The sequence below is a fragment of the Pyxicephalus adspersus genome, chromosome 1 (genome assembly GCF_032062135.1).
Source record: "Pyxicephalus adspersus chromosome 1, UCB_Pads_2.0, whole genome shotgun sequence".
NCBI lineage: Eukaryota > Metazoa > Chordata > Amphibia > Anura > Pyxicephalidae > Pyxicephalus > Pyxicephalus adspersus.
The window spans coordinates 149,082,910-149,105,698 of NC_092858.1; the positions used below are offsets into that span (position 1 = coordinate 149,082,910).

The 22,789-nt window shown below is 38.1% G+C and overlaps 1 protein-coding gene across 1 annotated transcript in view; it reads left to right on the forward strand.

The window, feature by feature from the left end:
- ABR (ABR activator of RhoGEF and GTPase) overlaps positions 1–22,789 on the forward strand; it is a 243,946-nt gene that overhangs the window by 118,437 nt on the left and 102,720 nt on the right. Inside the window, exon 3 of the mRNA XM_072417685.1 lies at positions 11,451–11,555. Coding sequence (XP_072273786.1) covers positions 11,451–11,555 — 105 coding nt within the window. The remainder of the gene's footprint in view (positions 1–11,450; positions 11,556–22,789) is intronic.

A 22,789-nucleotide genomic window follows, 5' to 3' on the forward strand; every position in this document is an offset into this window, starting at 1 on the left:
CTAGTCTGTGAAGCTTCATAGTGGGGTAATGGCTAAAAAATGAAAATGCTTCAATTCCCATGTTGTCCAGAGATGAAACAGAAAGTGAAGGGAAAGTTCTCAAAATGACGTGAACTCCTTTGTTAGAGAATTGTCTCCTTTGAAAGATTTCCCCTTATTTTCTGGGGACTACACTCTCAAATGTTGTATCCCCCGTACATTCTTAATAGAGGATTTTATACTTTTTTTTAAAAAAATGATCTTTTCCCCACTCAATCATAACCAAAACAAGAAAAGCTTTGCCTACGGATGCACGTTACGTTAGTCCTCCATTAGTAAAAGATGATGAGCTGGAAGAACTTGTCATCCGTTCACACCTCATTGCCAGACTTTACGGTTTCATGTAGAAAGTGGCATAACTTCTTTTCCATTCTCATTGAGCTGCAAACTCTTCCAGCCCCTGCACAGAACAATGGCGTTTCTGTTAGTTCACCACTGCCTGGCCACGTCACACTTCACATGCATCCTCCAAACTTTCCACTTCTCTGCGGGACAGGTAACCCTCCAGAGACCGGTATTCACTGAACACTGCTCCCTTCATCCACTGAAGCTCAATCTTTCCAAGCTTTTTTTGGCCTTACTTATTTATTCTAAGATCACAATAATTTCTATGTAAACCCATCCACTGAAAACCTATATAGGCTTTAACACAGAAATGTAATTAAAAAAAAAATTTTGTAATGCTGATGATGGAGCAAGTGCATGTAGAGGAGGAAATTGGCAGCAGATTAGAAATAAAAAAAAATTAGGATGGGTGAAACGTTTTTATTTGTAATAAAACAAAAGGAAAATGGCAGCTGTTTTCAATACTCAGTGATTTAACAAACAAATGCCGCTTGTTAGGGTTTACATCTACTTAGTCTAACGCTTCCATTGCCCCTTGTCAGCTCCTTTGTGAATGGTTTAGTTGAATATTTCCATTATGAGCGATTCCAAAGCTAAAGCCTAAAAATACATTCTTTTTTTTGGGATGTTTCATTTGTGTTATACATCTGTAAGCTGAATAAGGGGTGAGTTCGGAAACATATACACCACTGCCAGCCATTTGCTGTGTTTCTTATTTTAGTGCATCTGGTGATGCATTCATGACTACAAAGTGGGCATTATGCCATCATGTCTTCCAACATCTATAATGGAACTTCAATGGCAGACATGGAAAACCAGCATATTCTATACCCACTTCAAGTGCTACAGTGTGAAAACACTGACAGCTGGAAAAATTATGGTACTTCTATATTCTAAAAATGACACAGCCCTGATAAAGGGTCCATGCCCTGATAAAGGGGTTTTATACTTGCCCCTCAGGTGTTGCCACAGTCTCCATCTGTCCCTTCAGTGTGGTGGTCAGTGGGAAGAATGCCTCCTACATTGCTGGCTATTGGGAAGAATGTCACCGGTACAGATAGCCAAAAAGATTATTGGTGTCATTTAAACTATGCATTGCTCAAGGAACCTCTCAGGAAACCCTGAGGGTTCAATGGAACCTAGGTTGAAAAACACTTCTCCAACCCCTTTCCACTAGAGTGTCCTGTAATAATGTAGGGTTTGGAGCCTGCAGCAAAATACAAATGCTTTTAGTACTTCTGGAACTACAAAATGCTAAGGAGTGGTGGAGGGTATCCATAGAAAGGTTATCTATAGAAACCAGTAGGACTCCTCTTAACACTGGCCATGAGGTTGAGGTGTGTTTACTGCTTCCTCATGCATCTCCTTTGCGGCAGCCCCATTGAAAATGAATTGGGGATGCAGTGATCAGTACTGGTACTCTTCACTCTTTCCAGCAGTCAAAAATGCAGATGTGGGTTCTTTAAGAACAAGCACTGCTTGTGATCAAGGTGTTCAAGGGGCACTGACAAGTTGTCAATGGGTGCCTCGCAGGATCTCTTGATCCCAAAGCGGGTCTGAACCTGCCCTTAAGCTGTAGGTAATATTTGCAAAAGCAAAACAGCCATTTGGAGTTGTTTTCTGGTCAGTGTTTTAGATCGGAACATACATTATCATCTTTGATCTTACATTTTATAATGTATGCCCTGTCTGTTTTCATGCCAACGCATGCAGATTTCATTCTACAATTAGAGTTCAAATCTTACCTGCAAATTTGTAGGTAGGAGTAGGTAGGAGTAGGTAGAAATGTGACTAATAACTGAGAATAATGATATTTCTTACAGTGAAGAAGGGGGAAGCAATTTCCCTTTTTGCAACAGAACTTTTCTGTAAATGTAAAGTGTACCTGTCAAATATCTGGCATTAGTAGTGACCAAGTTGGGAGCCCTGAGCTGCCTTATGCATGTTTTAAATTTGTAGATCTATTATAAGCACTTCCTCATTGCATCCCACACTGCAATATAACTCCACCTCTGTTGGTCACTAAGACAGCCATACCACTTTGTGGATGTGGTATCTGTCACAAACCCTGAACAGACATTTTGGGGCTCAGCAGACAGTTTTTAATATTGTGACTTACAACATGTGAGGTCAAATGTCCTCATCCTATCATGTTTACACACGTACTAGTTAGATTTTAACAATAAAATTGTTATTAAACAGTATTTATATAGCTGTGTAATATGTTGGTGCTATATCAGTACGGTGTAATAATCATACAAATATAGCACCAACATATTACACAGCGGTGTACATTAAATAGCAAATGACAATACAGATACAGACAGTGATGCAGGAAGAGGAGAGGACCCTGCCCTGATGAGCTTACAATCTAAGAGTAAGTATGTGAAATCTTGAATCAAATTGAAGCCTGTGGGGAAAGCTTGTTGTCCAGGATGTCAGAATGGTCCTTATATTCATTAAGGACATATTGAGGCAGAATTTTTATCACAGGGATTCAACGCAGATTTTTCTACTGTAACACTAAATATTGTGTCCTCAATATGAACAGCTTGAACTGAACATGTTGTGTTTGGGTGGCAGAGACCCATATTACTGCTCATTTGTTACCGAGAAGTAATCAATAGGTGGACTACCGCTTCCAGCCCTAGACTACTAAATATATATATATATATATATATATATATATATAGAGCGAGAGAAAGAAACCTCTGGGTGGAGTTCAGTGCACAGTGACAACAATTTCTTCAAACAGGAAGTGAGGACAATTCTGCAACAGGGATATACGTAGCAATATAAACGTCTCTAGTGTTTTAGTCTTCTGCTAACATTTTATGTACATGTATGTGGTTTGTAAATTTTTAAAGAAAACTTTGCCATTTGTTTTCAAAGTTGTCCCTGTGTATAACTTACATATGTTCCTAAAGTACATTAGCTTGTTTTTTAAGATTGAATTTGCAAAGTTTCTTAATCTGGGATTTAGTGCTCAAAACATTTACTTTACATATACATATGCCAATAACTACAGAGAGAACACATCATATCTGTGCAATGCTGTGAGTGATAGACACACTGGAACATAAAGTTGAAGATGTTTTATCACTTGTTTCAGCCACAAGTATTTTTAACTAAGTAGATGTCTTTGTTTGACGGCAGCTTTGCGGTTTGTATTTCTGGGAAAAGCATAAATTATGATGGAAATGCAGCATTTACAAAGATGACAGAGTTTAGTGAAACTGCACAGATGTTGGCATAGACAAACTGTGGTGATGCAGAACTAAAAATTCCAGCTTAGCATGGCTGCAGAAACCAGCAGGCAATACCGGGGTATATATGGCTCTATTCAGTATGAACCAATGGCACCCAGTCTATCCGGAGAATCTTTGTTTACTGTTTGTCTCTGCTATTATAGCCTTGACCTCCTCGCCAGGGTTTTATTCGCACTTTTCCATGATTCACCAAGATATCAATGTTATGGCCACAGGATCGTGTGGGCCATTTGTAGGTTCACTTTGTATCCAATCCATTGGAGATTGTTTATTGTTCTCATTTGTTACTGTACTTGGGATACTGGACTCTATTCATCACTTTATATTTCTTTCAACCCTCCCTTTCCTCTCTTGTGTTGTGTTGCTTAGTAGTTTTTTTGGGGGTGGTGGGGGATTAGAACCCTTGTCTGATTTTTTTTTAACCAATATTAAGACCTTCGTTGCAGAGATCACCCCTATTTCCTGTCCTGCTAACAATAGTTTGCCAAATATGTGATGTAAAAATATGCAACAGGACAGCGACAGCTCTACTTCAAAGAAAGCATTTTTCCCTGTGGGTTCCTCTTACTTTCTGTCTAATAAAATGTTGTCAACAGCACGGGAAGTGTTGGTAAATCTCTCCAGGCAGAGGTTCTGACCCTTTCCCACCTTGTCCAAACCTCATTAATATTTACTAATATTATAACCCAGATTCAGCTAATCGATTTAACAGCCAATATATAAAACGTCATCACACCTTCTCTGCCCTCCATCACTGTATAAATTATCTCTGAAATCAGGAAGAAGAGAAATACACACTTGATTCTGCTTACTTCCCAAGTTTGGCATGACAACTTCTCAGTTTAGTAATCCCCTCAATTTTCTGTTCACAGATTTGTTTATTTTTTTTTCAGGTTTCTAAATAACTGAAAAGTGTCTGTCCAAAAAAATAAGAAAAGTTCATAACTGTTCTATAAATAATTTCTCATCTCAACTTTTTAAAGTGGGAGGATGACTAGTAAACAAATTCATCATCACCTAAACATGCAGAATAAAGTTCTGCATGTGGCCCTGCCCATCCTGCTTTACAGCCACTCTGTCACTTATATATTTGTGTTTAGGGCAGTAAGGTAGCCAGTCATAGTAATAGGCCAGTAAGGTGCCAAGGGCAAACTTCAACACTACCCCAGGTTTTAGAGCGTTGCCATTCAGAAAGGCCTGACCTTAAAACCGCTTCTGTTATGTACGCCTCCAGGTACCTGCACTTTATACCTGCAGATTAATTTATTTTAAGCGGAATTGCCAGCTTTACCTTTTCAATCTTGCTCAGATATAGTACTGTACTGAAGGTGCTACCTAGGGCGGCCTGATTTAATGTTTTCAGGAAGCTATGTATGGCACCATGTTAGCCACTTCCAGCAGCAATGATATTTCTACATGACGGTTAGAAACACAGTGACATTAGAAACACATTGGCACCGGTTTAACAATAAAGTATGTCATGAAAACCTAAAAGTTTATTGTATAAATGTCATTAGCATAAAAGGAAGAAGGACCCAAGGAAGACAAACAGATTAAATATTTAGAGGAGGCGCCCAAATAGGCTTGTATCGTTTGCAGTTTTATTATCTCCATTTGGGTATAAATATTAGCGGGTAGGTTTTTGCTTGCAGGTTCAGATCTTCCTCGGGATAAAGTGATTCTGTGCTACTATGGATTTCTGGCACCTTGGCAGCTGCTTGATCACTTGCACGGCAGCACTGGTTGGCACCAACAGCATCTGCACATTTAACAGCTGGCGGCAATGAGTGGTACTAGTACCGTTCCTTTCTGCCTCTTTTCATTTTATATGGGGCTGCCGCATAAAAGCTACTTGTCTCTCCCCAGAGCCGTGGTTTACTGGTACAAAGAATCTGTAACCGCACAGCAACGTCATGGCCATTCCGAACTAAGCCTAACACTGCACCAAAGGAGTTATCAAATTTATCTTATGTTCTATGAGCTGACAACTATACTGGCTGCTTAGAGAGCAGTGCAGATCTCTGGTTTGGAGAGGCAGAGACGTTTTTGTTAATGATGACCACACACTATATAGCTTTACTGCACAATTTATTTGAGGAAATGTTTTGGAGACCACATGTGAAGCCTTCTGAGTTACAAGTCATTGCATGAAGATTGCAGCTACTCTATTTCAAAGAGCTAGCACACCACTCAACCTCTGTGGCTTTACATTAGCTTATCCTATTGTTGTGTTTAAATAATAAACCTTTTTGTTTCTTTAAAACTTCTAAAGGCAGATTCCACCTAATAAATAAATTAGCAGCTGATTCTCAGAGAAAACAATCCAGACTGTGACAGACCTTAAACCAAAGCCTTTATCTGTGTTCACCTTCCCTCCACCAGGTAGCTAGGCAAACAGTCTGGAACTGTGCAAGTTCTGATAAGAGTTATAAATCATCCTGTCAGCCTGAAGCTTTTCATGTTAGACTCATGCAAAGCTTATGGAAATGCTTCTTCTCCATTCAGAGCACAGAGGGGAGCGTTCTGGCATGGTGCCGTCACAATTACTAGCACAGCCATCTCGTTCTACGTTCTATCCTCATTAGTGACAGAATTCTTAGATTCTTTCTGTAGGGAAATTCTTCATGTGTCCATAAAAAATAAAATTTAGTTTCAAAGAACAACTTGTCCCAACAGCTTGTTAGAAGCTTCAGACTGAATGATGCAGTTTTCCCTGTAAGCAACAACAAATGATTACTAATTACTGTGAATGCTGTTGGTGTACAAGGTAAAACATGACTCGGGTGGGGTTTGGTTTCCTGCACATGGTAGTTACTGCTTCCCTGGGTTTTGCTAAGACTGGCAGAGGCATGGCATGCCTTGTTCCACACCCTTACCTTTATTGGCTGCTTGGGATAACATGACACTTGGAAGCAACAGAAAAGTTAGACAGCAGACACATAACACTTAAACCTAAATGAAATCGCAGAAACAGTTATTTAGTCAATTTCCTTTTTTTCAGATATACTTCTACTTTTCTGTGCATGACTGTGCAAGTATGACCGTGTAATCCTATAGGCACCAGAACAAGACCCAGTGCCATTAGTGAACAGCATTCAGTAACAGAACTGATTTCAGAGGTATTTATGGGTGGTTAGGTCCCCCCTCACCCCTTTTATAAAAGACCAATGTTTCCCTCCCATATGGAGAATAGCTTAGGGGTGCATGGTGTAATAGTTGTAGCTTATAAGTACCAGTGCTTCAATCTGCAGGTACTGGAAAGTGTCATTTGGGGCTTTCAAGCCAGGCTTGCTTGTGCTGTATATGGTGGAAGAAAGGGAGCAGCAGCTTTGGTTTAGGGGAGGGGGGGCGCCTGGGGCATGGGGGCATTGTCAAGTAATAATCGGTCACAAATTATAACATAACTTAATTATACAGCTAAAAAAATATAAAGGTGCCAAACTTCAACTGAGCTTTAAAATACATTGTCACTCAACAAAGGTAAGAAAAATAGTTCTGAAGTTCATCAAGGCATACTTCAAGCAAAACTTCAGTTCTAGTATTAGTATGGTAATCACAGATCCTCAAGAAGGAATTAAAAAACAAAAATTGTGACCAGGCAGGTTCGTTATTTCAGAAGGCGCAGGAAATGTTCCATCTGCAATAAAATAAACATAACCTGCCTGATTGCAATTTTGTAAAATACTTTCACACATTCGCCACCATCTTTTTCTTGTCTTTCCTGATTGCTGGCATTCTTGATTGGACGAGCTGGGATGACATAACTCCTGAACATGCAGAATATCAAGTATAATTGAAATTAAAAAAAAATTCCCACTTGCCGTCACCATCTTTGTTCAGCAATTTTGTGGGAGTGGGCGGGTTCTGGTGTCATGGCGTCACTAAAGGGGAAGCTTACCCTTACCCTTTGAGTGACACACAGTTCCCCGCGCATGAGCGGTCTGGAGCTAATAAATTTAATGGTTCGTGGGTCCGAAAAGGTTGGCGACCACTGTCTTAGATCACACATTTCACAAACTTATTCATACAGACAAGTAAATTACTGAAAAGTCCACTTTAGGTTCATTGCAAGTGCACTTTACAGATTTGGACATACTGAATATTATTATTATTTTTTTATTACTGGAAAAAAAACTTTTTTCAAGAAACAAAAGAACGGCATTTGGAAAACAGATTCACTTTGTATACTCCATCCCGAAAAACAGCATTAAAATTCTCAGAGAGCACGCAGGGCTCGCTTGCCAACTACAAAAATGGGTTTTGGCACGTAATAGGTTTTAATTTCATTATGAGTAGGCACATTGCTTTGTTTCTAGTGAGTTTTAAGATCCTTAACATGGAAAAAATTCACATTCCCAGTGAAGCTTTGCCAGCATTCTCTGAATTCAGAATTCCGAAGAACAATTTTTCAGATAGTCGATTTGCTGTATAGTACCTGGCAGTGCAACATGTGGGCCAAAAACCCAGACATTGTACGATTATATAATACGGGAGTCACCTTATTGTTGGTAATACTATTGTGGTTCTATTGAAAAGCACTTTTTCTTACCAAAGAACAATGACATAGAAAACAACCAGGGGTACATTACACAGACAAGACCTTGAATTTTGAACATCTGATGATCAAAAGCCTTTGTAGTCCTATAAATCCAGTATTTGGTACATTCACTTCACTATTTGTAGTAATGTTTCAGCAATGGGGACCAATGGGATTGGCAAACCATTGGCTTCATTGATCAAATTATAACAGTACAGATGTTGTAACAACCAGTAGTTTTTTTGTGTGTTTTGGAATTAACAGAGAAATCTGATTGGTTGTTTAGGTACTTCACAAGTGCACTTTGGGCTTTATTCATGAGGGTATCAATGATCTGTTTTCCCATTCGAACAATCAAATTCAGAATTTCTCCTACTAATGGTTCTTTTTTTTTTTTACTGGCTAAATTTTTATTCTAGCGCTTTAGTTTTGTTTATCTAAATTGCAGTAACAACATCTCTAAATTCGTAAAGGTATAACTTTCATTATGTGCCAGCAATGAGAAATTTAAATTGCAGTTAAAGAAAATTCCAGGGTTTATGGCTTGGTGTATCAGGTCACTTTTTTTTTTTAATAAAGCCCTTAGATAATGTATATAGGACAAACTCTTCTGTGTTTGTGCAGTTAATGTCTGAAGTTAATTTGTATTTTCCAGCATTACGTGTACCAAAGCAGGAACAATAAATGGTTTTCAGGAAAGACTGCAACTTTCCTGTATGGCAACAAACATTATAAAGTTCTGCTTGGCTGATCTGCCTGTTCATTGGCATGTTGATGATCTGTTTGGCTACCATGTTGTAATTGTGTGTTGACAGTAAATGTTCTTGTCTGGTTTGCCAAGAAGAAATGTACCATCTTGGAGCAAACTGAACAGATTAGTATTAAGCTAGTTAGGCTAATTCTTTGTACTGACCATGGCTGTCTGATTCTTTACATATGTTGTGTTTATTTACAGTTGTATCATACTTGTATACCTGATGGAGCTAAGGGAGAGATATAAATGTTGCTTTCTTGTACTTAGAGGCGTTTCATACATTACAAGTAGACTGAACGCACCCAGAAATCTAATTTTTTGTTTGATTGCCTCACTTCTTTTCCCACTAATGTACACCTAGATACAAGAATATTTTTTTTGCTTTGGTATCTCAGTATTGCATAGGTTCTGTGTTTAATACATCCACTCTCATTATTCTGAGGTATAACCCTGGTAAATATGGTATTTACAACTATGCCCAGAATGGGGAAGGTAGAACAAATTATAATGTACCTGATGGGCTCCTGTTTTCTTTGTTCTTGGAACTGTTTATCCTCAGGGTAAAATACACCTAATCATAGGTTGCTTGCTTAATGATTGTTATGTTACTGTGTGGAACCTTTCTATTAATAGGACATTGATTACAGCCGATTCATAAACATGAATGTGTCACATGTGTGCCTCATGCATTGTTGGCCTGCATTGATTTACTACAGTTACTCATCCACATGTGGTCGTGTGCAAATTGTGCACTGCTCCTTTCACATCAGCCGATTGTACACACCTGTGACATATAAATTACAAGATTACAAAAGGGTTAGGATTTATATTACACCGGTTCCCTGTGTTATAAAACAAAAGTATCATAAAGTAGAACTGTGTGACATCCTATTACAAAAATGTGCTCGTTCCCGTTAATCGTCAGTACATCTGCACCTATTTTTTTTTCTTAGTTCCACTGAAAAAGTCCTTAAAAAACCTGTTAAATGTGCCAGTGAAGTCCAACTGGTAACAGAGAGACAACTATGCTGCGCTGCTCTTGAACTGTTACTCTTACATAGGCTTTGCACTACATTAAAAAACATTGCATAGGGCATAGCTGTGAACATTTTGTCTGCTGATTTACGGACCTTTAGCTTGTCAGTCATTACCTGGCCACACTCCTGTTCACTGCTTTCTGGATTGGCAACATTGCCACCAAACCCCTCCCAGTGTGCAGCAATTTCTCTGAGGGGGGACATGTGAGACACTTGAAGAATTCAATTTAGTATTTAAAAATATTTTTGTTTTGATTAGTTTAAAAGGCTTGCGCATCATATATATAGTAACGAGATTTGACACTTATTTAGACTGTCATACCGAAGTCTTTAGTTGTAAATTAAGGACCAGTGTCATTGGGCATTGATAAGGGGTTGTTGCATTTTTATACATATCTATGGAAATGGAAACCAAAACTAAAGAAGCTCAAATGCACAACAGAAGAAGGTCAATGCAGAAAAAAAATGTGCCTCTCAGTACATTTTGAATGATATCAGAAGCATCTGAAATGTATTTCATCGCCCATAGCTCATGAAGACATCAATACAGGCCCTTTGGAGGAATCCTGCTGATAGATAACGTGTGTTACCCTAATAATCCCTGAAAAGAAATTACTTGTCTAGGAAGCTGTGAACAGAGAGTTGCAGGATATATACTGTAAAGTTAGTGTTTATGTCCCTATATCATCTATACCAATTTCTTTTAGTTTCAAACCCCGCAGAATCAAATCACGTGGCCAAATGTCAAAGCTTTGGTGCTGATCTCCTCATTAAATGGAGGTTTTTCATTTGCTCCTCTTTCTAGGATCACTTCCATGAGTTGTTTAGGCAGAAATCTCCAGGATTTAGTCACATGGTAAAAACTGATATTGGTTTAAGGCTTTTACATTTATAATTGTGGTGCATGTAAGTAAATGGACAGATAAAAAAACACTTTTATGACAATAGACATACAACAACTCCAGTTCATTCATGAAATATTTCTTTCTGTACATGATGTGCATTCTGCTTATTTTCCATGCATTGCCATAAATGAGTTATTTAAGTTTAATTATTTTATATTTTAAATATTATTAATGTATACTTTAAATCAATAACAGTAATAAATATAAAATAGAACATGTGGAGTTGTCATCAGATCAGTTGGTGTGGGAAATTCTACAATGGGGGACCTCTCTGAGATGAAAGTATTGTTCACTTTTGAGATTGCCTCTCATTGCCTATTGTTTCTTTAAAATATGAAGTGAATAGAAAGATGCCTAATGATGTGCAGATAGCAAAAAATAACTCACAATGAATAAAAGAGTTGGAGTCTTACATACCATAAACTGAGGAGTCAAGAGTTGAAATGATAGGTTGTGTGTGCCACTGCCCTGTCTTTTATTGGTGTAATGTATTTATGTGTTTACATTTCCCATTGTTATTTACCAGTCATATTAAGTTTTACTGCTTTTGTGTCTTTTTAACAGGGGGAAAGTGAATCAGATAAAGGGCTGTTAATGAGAAAACTTGTCCTGTCTGGTGTTCTAGCAAGTGAGGAGATCTATATAAACCAACTGGAAGCCCTGCTTTTGGTGAGTGTGTAATATGTGTATTTAGCCAAAACTAATTTATATTAACTTGTTTAGGATGTTTTAAACATAAGTATGGACAGGGCCAGATTTCCATCATTACAGTGTGTAGTAATACAATCTGTGCTGTGTTTTTACCACTTTCAGTTGTCTTTGTTCATCTCACAATATTGCACAATATTAGTCTTTATGGGATGAATAATGACATGAAAAAAAATGTTCTGGGCAAAACTGTATTTCACCCATGAGCACAAAGGCCTAGCGTCACTACTGGTAAATCTGGCCCTGGGTATAAATTAAACTAATACAAAGGTTGAAAGATGGTCATACACTAAGCAGCTATCTGACATATGATGCCAGTATGCTGAGAGTTACTGCTGTGCCCCATCAGTATCCATTGGAATGATGAATGGACTGAATATATACATTGGGCAGATATCATCCATCAGAAACTCTTGACATAAATATTGTATCTTACAGATCTCTCTGGCAGTGGGGACTTATGTCATGTTGTAGTACAGGGCGCAGACTCACTGGGTTTTTGTTAAGATAGTGCTAACTAATATTTAATCGCAAAGAGAACAGCTGAAATGTTTAGCACCTGGACAAAAAAATCAGACAGTAAGGAGACCTAAATACTCAAGATCTTTTGTATGTAAAGAGGACAACATTTAACCCCTTTGCCCAGCAGCACTAGGCCAAGCAATTAACAGACAAATTTATACTCAAATTTGATTTGCTTTTTTAATAAAATTTACCAAAATTTACAGCAGATCCCTGGAGGTACTGATGACAAGTTTGTCATCCCACACATTTATTGATAAACATTTGCCTATCTATGGCTAGCATGAGCTGTATGCTTACAAAAATAGTCCATTGTGCTTGACATGTCCTATCAGGTGGAACTTTACCAGCTTTTGGAACAATATTAAATCCTACAGTTTTCGAAAGAAAAGTTGCCAGGCTATCCTTGGCTTTAGTACTTTCTTTGTCTCTGGGAAACAACCTGGAAAACGGTACAATATAGAAAACAGAGGGTCAGTATAAAAGTCAGCAAACTAGTATTTTTAGCTGTGAAGGTCAGTAATGGCAAACTTTGCCTTTTTAAAAATAGATTTGCCAAAGGAAGCAGATATTTCAGATAAGCCACTGGATTTTGTAGCATATTCATCTTTAAAATGTAAGATTTTCTGTAACTACGTAAATTTACATGAAGGTGATAACAGATGACATTGCTAAAAACACTAGCACCTTTCACTACATGTTCCAAAAAAAAAAACAGAAACTGGGACAAAGGCATCTTTATGTGATTTGGCACACACACACTCCTTTATTCACAATTCAAAAGCATTTTATTGGGCATGCTGATTATGTTTGTACCATTTATTCATGGTTTGAGTGGAGGTTGCTGAACGGGTTTTGTTTTTTTGTGCACCTCTTCTTTGTTTTTTTACCATTATTCTGTATTGCACATGGCACCTTTGGGTTCTTGATGTTTTTTCCTTTGGTGGTTTCGTTCTGGTTTCTACACTTCCTCATCACACAAAAGACACATGATGACATCTTCCAAGAAAGGGAATTGAAAATTCAACACCTAGCTGTCCTATTAATATATCAAAGCCAGAAAAGAAGCAATGCCAATCAGTGAAAATATATTGTTATCCAGGAAACAGTACTACATGCAGAATGTCCGTTTTACCTTTAAGCTGCTCTTCAGCCAAATGGTTTAACACAGAGGACATGGATAATCTGTAATATATAGCAAGTTTTAGGTCTGTTTAGCCAGTTGTGAGATCTATCCATCCCTATCAGACTCTCTGCTATTCTGTAAGTGTGTTCTTGTTAACCCTGTGGAAAGTGGTAATGCCACAATGTCTTAGCACTAGTAAACTAGAGCACATGTTCACTACTGATTTTCAATCCGTTAAAATTAATATTTGGAGTTCTGATCTTCTATGCATAGAAGTTGAAGCCATGGTACATTTACTCGTAATTCCGATCATTTATCCCTGGGAAGAATCTAGTGTGTATGTGCAGTCTTTTAAAATTTATGATTAGTTGGTTACCATTTACAATATCATTTGGTTTGGTGATTTGAGCACAAATTTTGCAGTGGTTTTGTTAGTCTGTATTATGCCTCACAGTGCATTTTCTGTCTGAATCTCACATTTATTATCTTACTTTTAATGGTGGCTCATCAGATAGTTAAAAAAAAGAAAAATCCAGATTTTTTTACCAGTATGATTTGTGCACTAGGAGATACTTCCACCTCATAAAAGAGCCAGGACCCCCTTTCACGTTTGTTTTGGGTCATCAGCATACAAATTACTTAGTACATGTCTATGTAGCTTTCATATGAAGAAAAAAGAAGCAAATTACAGAGTGGTGATACCGTGTTCTTCATAGACATTTCTTAAGGTGGAAGTAAAGCGTATACAGAAGGGCCATGGTGGTCTTATCACTCCTTCCTTGTATACATTCTTCTAGAAATCTCAATTCCAGAGCACCAAGCCACAAACACAACCCTGCAGAAGCTGGTAGTAGCTGAACACATCTAGGTGTGGGGACCACCCTACAAAAAAACCTCAGGAAGAACAATATGGCCATTGCCTTTCTCCAATAATAAGTACTATCTGGTGTCTTTCTGATCCACTAGCCATGACAATTTCTAAGGTATTGATCAATACAAGTGTAGGGTTAGGCATTTGGATTTCACTGGATGTATTTTCTAACTGGATTTGTATTGAGGCCAAGGACAAACTGGGAGGTATTTGCAGCAGGCCTTGTATTTCTCTTATAAAAGTGTCCTTTAAAATGGTCCTATAGTGGTCCTATAATGGTCCTATGTATTTTGTAAGGACAGAAGGAGATAAAAGGACATCAGGGGACTTGATCCTCACTTCTGGTGGCACAAACTTGGAGTTACAAGGGGGCCAGTGCAATGGAAAGTTATAAATACCTGAGCCATTCTAGTAACAAAATCATAATAAAAACTGGGTGCAGGACTGGAGATGGCATGGATGACTATAATAATTGTTTATAACTCCAGGGGTAGTTTTTGTTGTTACTTTTATTGTACCTTCAGTCAATGGAGTGGACAGTTACCTTTATTGGGTAACTACAGTGTGTTTTTTAACAAGAGCAAACTTTCATGTTAATAATGAGGTCACATTCAATTGTGTATGTGGTCATTTATCTGTATGCTCTTATTTGGAATAATTAAAACCTTGAGCAGGTAATGCTGCCCGGTACCCACTACCCATACATACTTTGTGCATTTGCTCCGTAACTTATATTGTATATCTGGATCATGATGTCTGAGCCTTTTTTTTAGTTATGATTTGATGCTATTTTTCTAGAATAGATAGAGGGAGGAGGAGTGTAACAAACACCCCTTGCAGTTAGGAGAATATAGAAAACTAAAACCATTTTATTTATGTACTTAGAATTGCTCCATAAAAGTGTTTTTTTTTTGATCATTTTAGAGTTTGTTTGTTTTTTTGTTGCTTTTCATTATATATATGGCTGCTAGTTGCCATGGCGATGTGCCGGAGTGGGCAGATCTGAGCACTGCACTGATTGTGAAGGCAGCTGTGTAATAGCGTTAAATCTGTCTAAATTGCAAAAACAATACTGTCATGTGACTGCTATATACATTTCTGCGATTAGGGAAAAGCAATAATCCAACCAAGTTCCAAGTAAAATGGTAACATATATTGTGCAAGCTCTAAATTGTTACCTTTATATTTAAAAGCAGCACTTGTACGCTAATCATATGTCTGTTACAAGTGTTTTCTTTGTCAGTTTTGCTGCTAATTTTGGTTCTGTGCCTTTTACAATGAATGCAATGAATTAATACCGGAAGAATTTATATTAATAGTATCTGCCAGGATACATTTACTTAGAAACAGAGATAAGGCAGCTCTAAAAAGGCAAAACTAAACTGTCCTAAATAGGACATTTACACTTCTGGAAAAGTTGAGTTTGGGTTATAGAATAATACCCTAAAACTCTTTAAAAATTAATTTGGGACATAAACACCTACCTACTGTACAGTCCCCATGTTGCTATATATGGACACCCTTCAAGCTGCTATAGTGTTTTGGGGTTAACTCAAACACCCTTTAAAATAAGCTTGTTTAGGAGGTAAGATGTATGCTTGTCAAAACATGCGTGTACCCCCCACCCCCTCCATTTATGCATCGTTTGCTCATTTTGGGGTCAACTGATTACTTCATTAGACAGCATGCTCCACCATCATAGGTAGGCTGGCACAGCATCCCAGCCCTGTAAACTAATATTACTTCTTAGTGCTGGTTCACATGGGCCGGGCGGTTGTGGTGCAGTTGTAGCTCCCTCACACTGTGTTTTTTTGTAGCTGCCATTCATAGGGAATAAATAGAGTAGTAATGAGCAGTTCAATACCATCTAATGCCTGCTTGCTGTACAATGGTAAAATGATGGTTCATTCAGAACCAGTACAGTGGCTGGGGCAGCCAAGTGACTGGCAATGCCTATGTAAGCCACCAAGGAATTGCTATTTCCACCACTTGTCTGAGCAAGCCTAACTTTATTGTACATTCAGTGTCTAAGGAGATGTATGCTGGTCAAAAACTTGTGCTCCATTGTTCCTATAAATCCACTTAAAGCAGAACTAATCCTAGTTATACTTGGCTGTGCCTGTTCTGTTGCGGGTGCTACCATCTTCTTCTTTCCATTTTTCCATCTCGCTATCTTTAGCCATCTTGATTGGCCGGGCTAGGATGATGTAACTCCCATGTGCCACATTCAGTTTGCAGCCTACAGGGGAAGCCATAACATGCTGGGTATCCAGCAATCAACAATCATAGCTCAGCATTTTTGACAGCTGCAGCGAACAATCGGGCAGATAAGAATGCTTTTTGCAGGATGGACATCGCCTCTCCCTTTCTGCAATAAAGTCCTAAATCAGTTAGATCACAAACTTTTGTCCTGCTTTAAAGACAAAGCAGCTTGGGAAAGTAGGTAGTGTTCTGCTAAGGCCTTGGTAACTTGGAAATGGAGATGATGGATGGGTAAATAAACAAATGCTATGTAAAGCGGCTCTCCTATTAGTACAGATTTATAATGCCTGATCATGAATTTTGGACCATCCCACAAAATGTCCTTGCTAAACCTTCAAAACTAGATTTCTATCCAGGTTTGTTATGTTTCTTACTGCCATTGATTTAGCCTGAAACTTTCACTTCTGATCTAGTCACTACATTTGAGTAAATTAAAGCATCCTGTCTCTGTGGGATTCTATTTTTCTGTCATTTTTAGAGTTCAGATGTGCAGCCAGATGTTTAATTTGTGGATGATTCCCATCCTCTTTGGTATATAGAACAAGGAACTAAGGGCGAGGATAGATAAGTGGCACAGACCATACTTGAAATGTCCATCAGCTACCATCTTCTTCACAGACCATACTAGAAATGTCCATCAGCTCTGTCCTACAGCTGTTGTGCTGTCCATATGATACCGGAGGGAACATTGAACTATTCACATTATTTACCAAACCTCAGCCCCTGACTTTGGTTCCCAATATCAGAGCATCCATTATTTTGGCACACTTTGGAAGACATTAAATGGGGCCCTTGACTGAAGTGTTAAACAGTTTATTTCCAGGAAACAATTAAATTAACTGAACCTTGGAAGCTACATAAAGAGGATATAAAAATGTCATGCAGATAGTGGCCTGATGCAACATAAACCCAAATCCCCAGTGATGCAGGGCACCAAAATAACTCACTACTCTTGTAATGCATAGAAACCACAGAAGTACATTGATGTGTATACTACTAATCACAGTCATTTAGTATGACAGAATGTTCAGTGTTGCAGAAAACTAAATCAAGAAATATTTGCTTCTGAAAACCAAATTGTTCCCAAAGCCCAGCAAATGTGAGGTTTACATCAATATACACTGAAATGGGTTGCTTGAGGCAGTTTTATTCTGGTCATCTTTGTCTTAAAAGATCAGAAAAATCTCATTCTGTGAAATTGCCATTTAAGGGTTATTAGAAGTCAGCGTGTACAGTACAGGATTTGTGTGTCCATTGTTCTAAGTTTGAAGTCTGCCCTCCCATGTCTGTCCAGATGCAATATGATGTCACGTCTATTTTTAAAACCATGTTGTAATGAAGGGACTTTCAACGTCTGGTGCAGTACTTGTAAACTGGTCCTTCTGCATCCACAAACCGTTTCTTTCAGAATGTGCTAACTGACAGGGAGTTTACCCACATGTAAAATTTTATCTAGTACCACAATAAGATTTTTTTTTTGTAAATACTTCACTTTTTACAAAATTAGAATGAGCAAATTAATAAACACTAATATGGTGTCCAAATATGACCTGAATGAACCTGTTCCTTCATCAATTTTATTTATTTATTTTTTTTAACAATTTGTGATTTAAAAAATCATCATATCTTCTCTGGCTAACAACAGTTTGCCATAAATACGTATCCAATAGTTTCTAATAGCTTGAGGGATTGTAAGTGAATCAGGATCCAGATTAATGATATCAGTCCATATCCCCTTCAGCGTTATGTGGAAGTCTTTGAGATAGCAGCCCAAACAAATCTACAGAGCCCCAGTACGATCTGCAAGCTTTAGGGGTCATATGTATTTTATAGTCATGTATACCACTGTTTCTTTCAAACATTTTGCTCTATTAGCCAATTATAATGAATGCTCCAACCGGTTAATAGCATTTTACCCATTGATCATGGCCATTTGGCAGAGGTTGGACTAAGTCGTCACCCTTCAAGTCCAAGTCGAGGCCGAAGTCAGGGGCACCAATTCCTAAGTCAAGTCTCAAGTCACCAAGAACTCTTCCAAGTTGAGTCCCAAGTCAAGTCACTTCATTTATCAAGTAATTTGCAAGTCGAACTCAGTGAGGCTTCTGTAACACCACCTTCCTCCCCGCCCTCCTCAGCTGTCAGAGGAGAAAGTTGTGGACTTAGAATGCAGGGAAGGCGGGGGAGGAAGGCGCATGTTACAGTAGTCTCACTGCCTTCCTCCTGGCCCCCTTTGGCTGGAAGTCAAGTTGCAGGTCGCTGGACAAAACCCCCAAGTCAAGTTGCAAGTCATTTATTATTTATTAAAAGGGAAGAAACCCAGCATCTGGTGATGTTCATGAGTTCGAGATTACAGGCTGTCATTGCCAGCAAAGGGTTTTCAACCAAGTATTAAAATGACCATTTTATTTTCAGCTTTTTATTTTGTCCAATTACTTTTGAGCCCCTGAAATGAAGTGATTGTGTAAAAAAATGCTTTAGTTCCTCATATTTTTATGCAATCTTTTTGTTCAACCCACTGAATTAAAGCTGAAAGTCTGCAGTTCAACTGCATCCGAGTTGATTCATTTAAAATTAATTGTGGTAATGTACAGAACCGAAATTAGAAAAAAAGTTGTCTCTGTCCAAAGATTTATGGACTTGTATGTGGTTATATGTTATGGCTACTTGTATTCCTAATTTTATTACGTTGATGCACCTCCTAGATATCATGACCGGACCTTTTCTTTTTATGATGTAAGGATGCATCAAGGGAATACTATGGCTTTATTTTTCCTACATTTGGATAATATCAGTCCAACACCAACATACTCGGATGGAACTTCCTGCAGCATCACTAGTAGTATGTCTGTGCCCATCTTTCCCATTTGCATTTATATCAATATAATTTTAATTTTAAAAATAATAAAATGAGGAACTCATTTTAAAACAATTGACGTGTTCATGTCTTTTAAAAGAAACTAGTGTTATGTATTTTCCTTTATATGAAACACTTATTTAAATATAAGATATGCACTACAGTGTGAGCATGGTGTTCAGTGTAATGTGTTTGTGTTAACTGGTTATAGACCAGATCTGTACAGGTAGAGAACTCTAGGAAATTATGTTGCCGTTTTCTTCCTAAGTACTGGGTTCTTTTATCCACACTCAAATTTTTCCTGTCAGGGTTTGCTTGTAAAGTAGCTTTCCTCCTCTTTTGTTATGGATCTTTATGTTTTATTTATAAATCTCTGTGCCGTAGATTATGAACCATCATTTATGCTGGTAGTAGGGTAGAGATGGGGGTGCTTATATTTGTATATATGTTGGGGAAAGTGCAGCGCTAATGCAATATTGCAGTAGCATGACATAGGAGAAGGCAGAGAAAGGTCAAGGCTTTTTCATGTACTCTCATAGGCACTTTTATAATTGTCTATAATTCTGTGGTTAAAATGTGTTTAGCAATAAACATGCACCCCCCCCTTCCCCCAATTAGACCCAGTTAGGCAGCATGCTCCACCATCATACCCAGACCTGTTTGTACCAGTACAGTTTTTGGTCCTGTAACCTAATAAATGTAAGTGCTAGTTCATATGGGCAGGGAGGTTGTGGTGCAGTTAAAGCTTCCTCAAAGTTGTGACACCCGTGTTACATACCTGTGTTATTTATTTCTGCTATCCATAGGAAATAATTGGGGTAGTATTGAGCAGTTCAATACTGTCTACTGTCTGCTTGCTGGAAAAAGTGAAAATGATCATTTAGAACCAGCTCAGTGGCCGGGGCAGCTTAGTGACTGGCAATGTCCTTGCCTTTGTGAGCCACCAAGGAATCGTTATTCCCACCAGTTACTATGTAAATTAAGTTCCCACTCCCAGGCACTGCAGGTCACAGTGGGAGGATTTCAGATTCAGAGCTTTCAATCCTAAAAAGCAATGGGAAGGCTAAAGTGTAGCCAGATAGAGGAGCTATAGGTTTTTAAGTCAACATCTGCACGGCTGTTAGCCATGGCTCCTACTCTTCTCATTACAATTTAGTTTCCAAACTTAGCCCACATGAAGGTAACAATGCTGCTCTAAAGTCAAAAGCACTGCAAGCTGCTCAATCCCAATTACATGTACTATAATAATTCTAGTTATATCATTTACAGTTGGATCTAAATTGTTAAACTGTGAATATTAGGGATAGCCTAGCATTTGTGTGCACAAAAATACAAAAATTAGTTGTAATATCGTGTACTAGCATATTTTCATACAGGGCCTCTGCTTTCAAAAAAAATAAAATAAATAAATATATATATATATATGCCAAAGGTTTCAGTTTAAAAGTAAACAATCTTTCACACCACCCAAGTTTTATTTGCAATGGACCCTGACCCTTGGGGATATATCTGTGGTGCATGCCACCAAATACAACAAGCCCAGTTCCCTGCACTACTTCATTATGACTGCTGAAATGTTGGTAATGTGTGGTCAGGATTACTTAAAATTAAAACCTGGATGAAGATGGTTACTTCTGACTTTGCTGCCACCTCGCTCCAACTTTTTTGGTCATCGGTCCATAAACATAGGACAGATTATCCAGTAGTATCAACCGGGTCACTTTTTTGGAAATTGTATATCAGTATTCCTTAAACAAGCTGCTGGAATTAGCGGTCTCTCTGCTTTTATAAAGTATGTTATATTTTTAGTGTTTCATACCTCAGAGATAATCTGTTTAATTTACAAAGAAGTGTAAGCATGTATACGCAGGAAATTGGAGACAAATGAATCACATGTATGTCTGAGATCAGTCCTGAGGAGTGTTACTGTTTGTTGCTGTGCATGACATTTATTTTATTTCTGCATCTCAGAATAATGTGTGGGCTTCTCACTCTCTCCCTAATGCTAATCAATTTTTGTGGAGTGTTTGATGTATGACGTCTCTGATTTCCTTACATTTACATACATCTGCCTTTCTTTCTCAGGAAGCACTATATTTAAACAAACAGCTAAGTTGATATACATATGTGTTATATTCTTACTAATTGAAGATGTTCTAACTCTGCTTTGCCAGTCCTCTGTGCAATGAGTTTTTGCTCTGTAATAAAGAAAAATCTGCTGGAAAGCAACACAGCCATGTTCATAGACCAGCCTAATTTTATGATTCGACAACGGAGGAACCACAATATACTGATCATATAGTAACACTTCACTCCCCTGCCAGGGTTCATCCTCTGTTAGACTGACATCATTCTCGCAAGCAAAACCTAATCACTAACCCTGTCGCCCCCTCTCATTCCAATGGTAATGTTAGGTGAGTGATCTTCGCTGTATGCCAAGAAAATTTCTGTAGACATGTTTAGACGTTGGAAAAGTATGTATACGATAGTAGTTAAGCTTTGTAATTGTGGCCTTTGTTTATCTAAACTGGAGAATAAATACGGATATCCTGGACCCAAATTATAAATAGCTCTTCCATATTCCATGGTTGTTAGGGCATGTTTATGCTCTGGGTTTAGATTGGCGCTCACACAGCCCTAGCTTCTAATGGCATGAGGCAAGATCAGGAACTGAGTAAAACCAGGTACAAAACCTATGATATAGTAGTTGTTAACCCGCCAATTAAAAAGAGAACAGAAGTGATTCACCTACATGTGTATAAGCGCAATTGTCCATAAGAGTAGGAGTAAAGTTCTAAATGCCTTTCTTCTGTGTCCTTTGCTTAGAATTACACTTTGGTGCAGTTCATCTAAGGCGGTCCCAAGCATTGTTCTGTGGAATCCACATCCTCCAGGGATTGCTAGGGATTTCTTCTGGATATCTGTAAGGGTGACATTCTACCCCATCCAGCAATGTAAGAGGCATTCTTCCTACTGATCACCACACTAATGTACTATGGGCTGTGGATATATTCATTGTAGCAGAGGTTCCCTAAGTCCCGAAAGTTTTTTCAAGGATTCCTCCATGTTAAAAAGGTCCAGAAACACAGATCTAAGGTGTAGTCACAATATTGGAGTCCAGCAGTCTTGTCCATTGTCAAACAAGCGCCCGTGGTTTCTTCCAACTCTTGTCTATGTGGAATGCATTTTGGAGAGGCTCTCTACTTAGTCAACCACACAATTTAAATTGATCTATAGAACCATTTTCATTATTTATTACTGTTTACTGATAGGAATAAGAATTATTTCTAAATAAAGTGTTTAGAATTGCAGTCTGCTATTTTATTAAAATAATGCATATCAATTGATAGAATGAAAGAACTTCCCATGGGTTTTGATACTGAAGACTGCAAGAGTGAAAAAAAAAAAAATATTTGCAACCTCCTCCACTATTTGTCACATCATATGAGATGTGACATTGTTTTTACAAATTCCCCATTATACATATGTGGCACATGCTTGATATGGTTACAGTCCCAGTGATTAATTCATTAACCTGGGATATTCTGACATAAAATGCT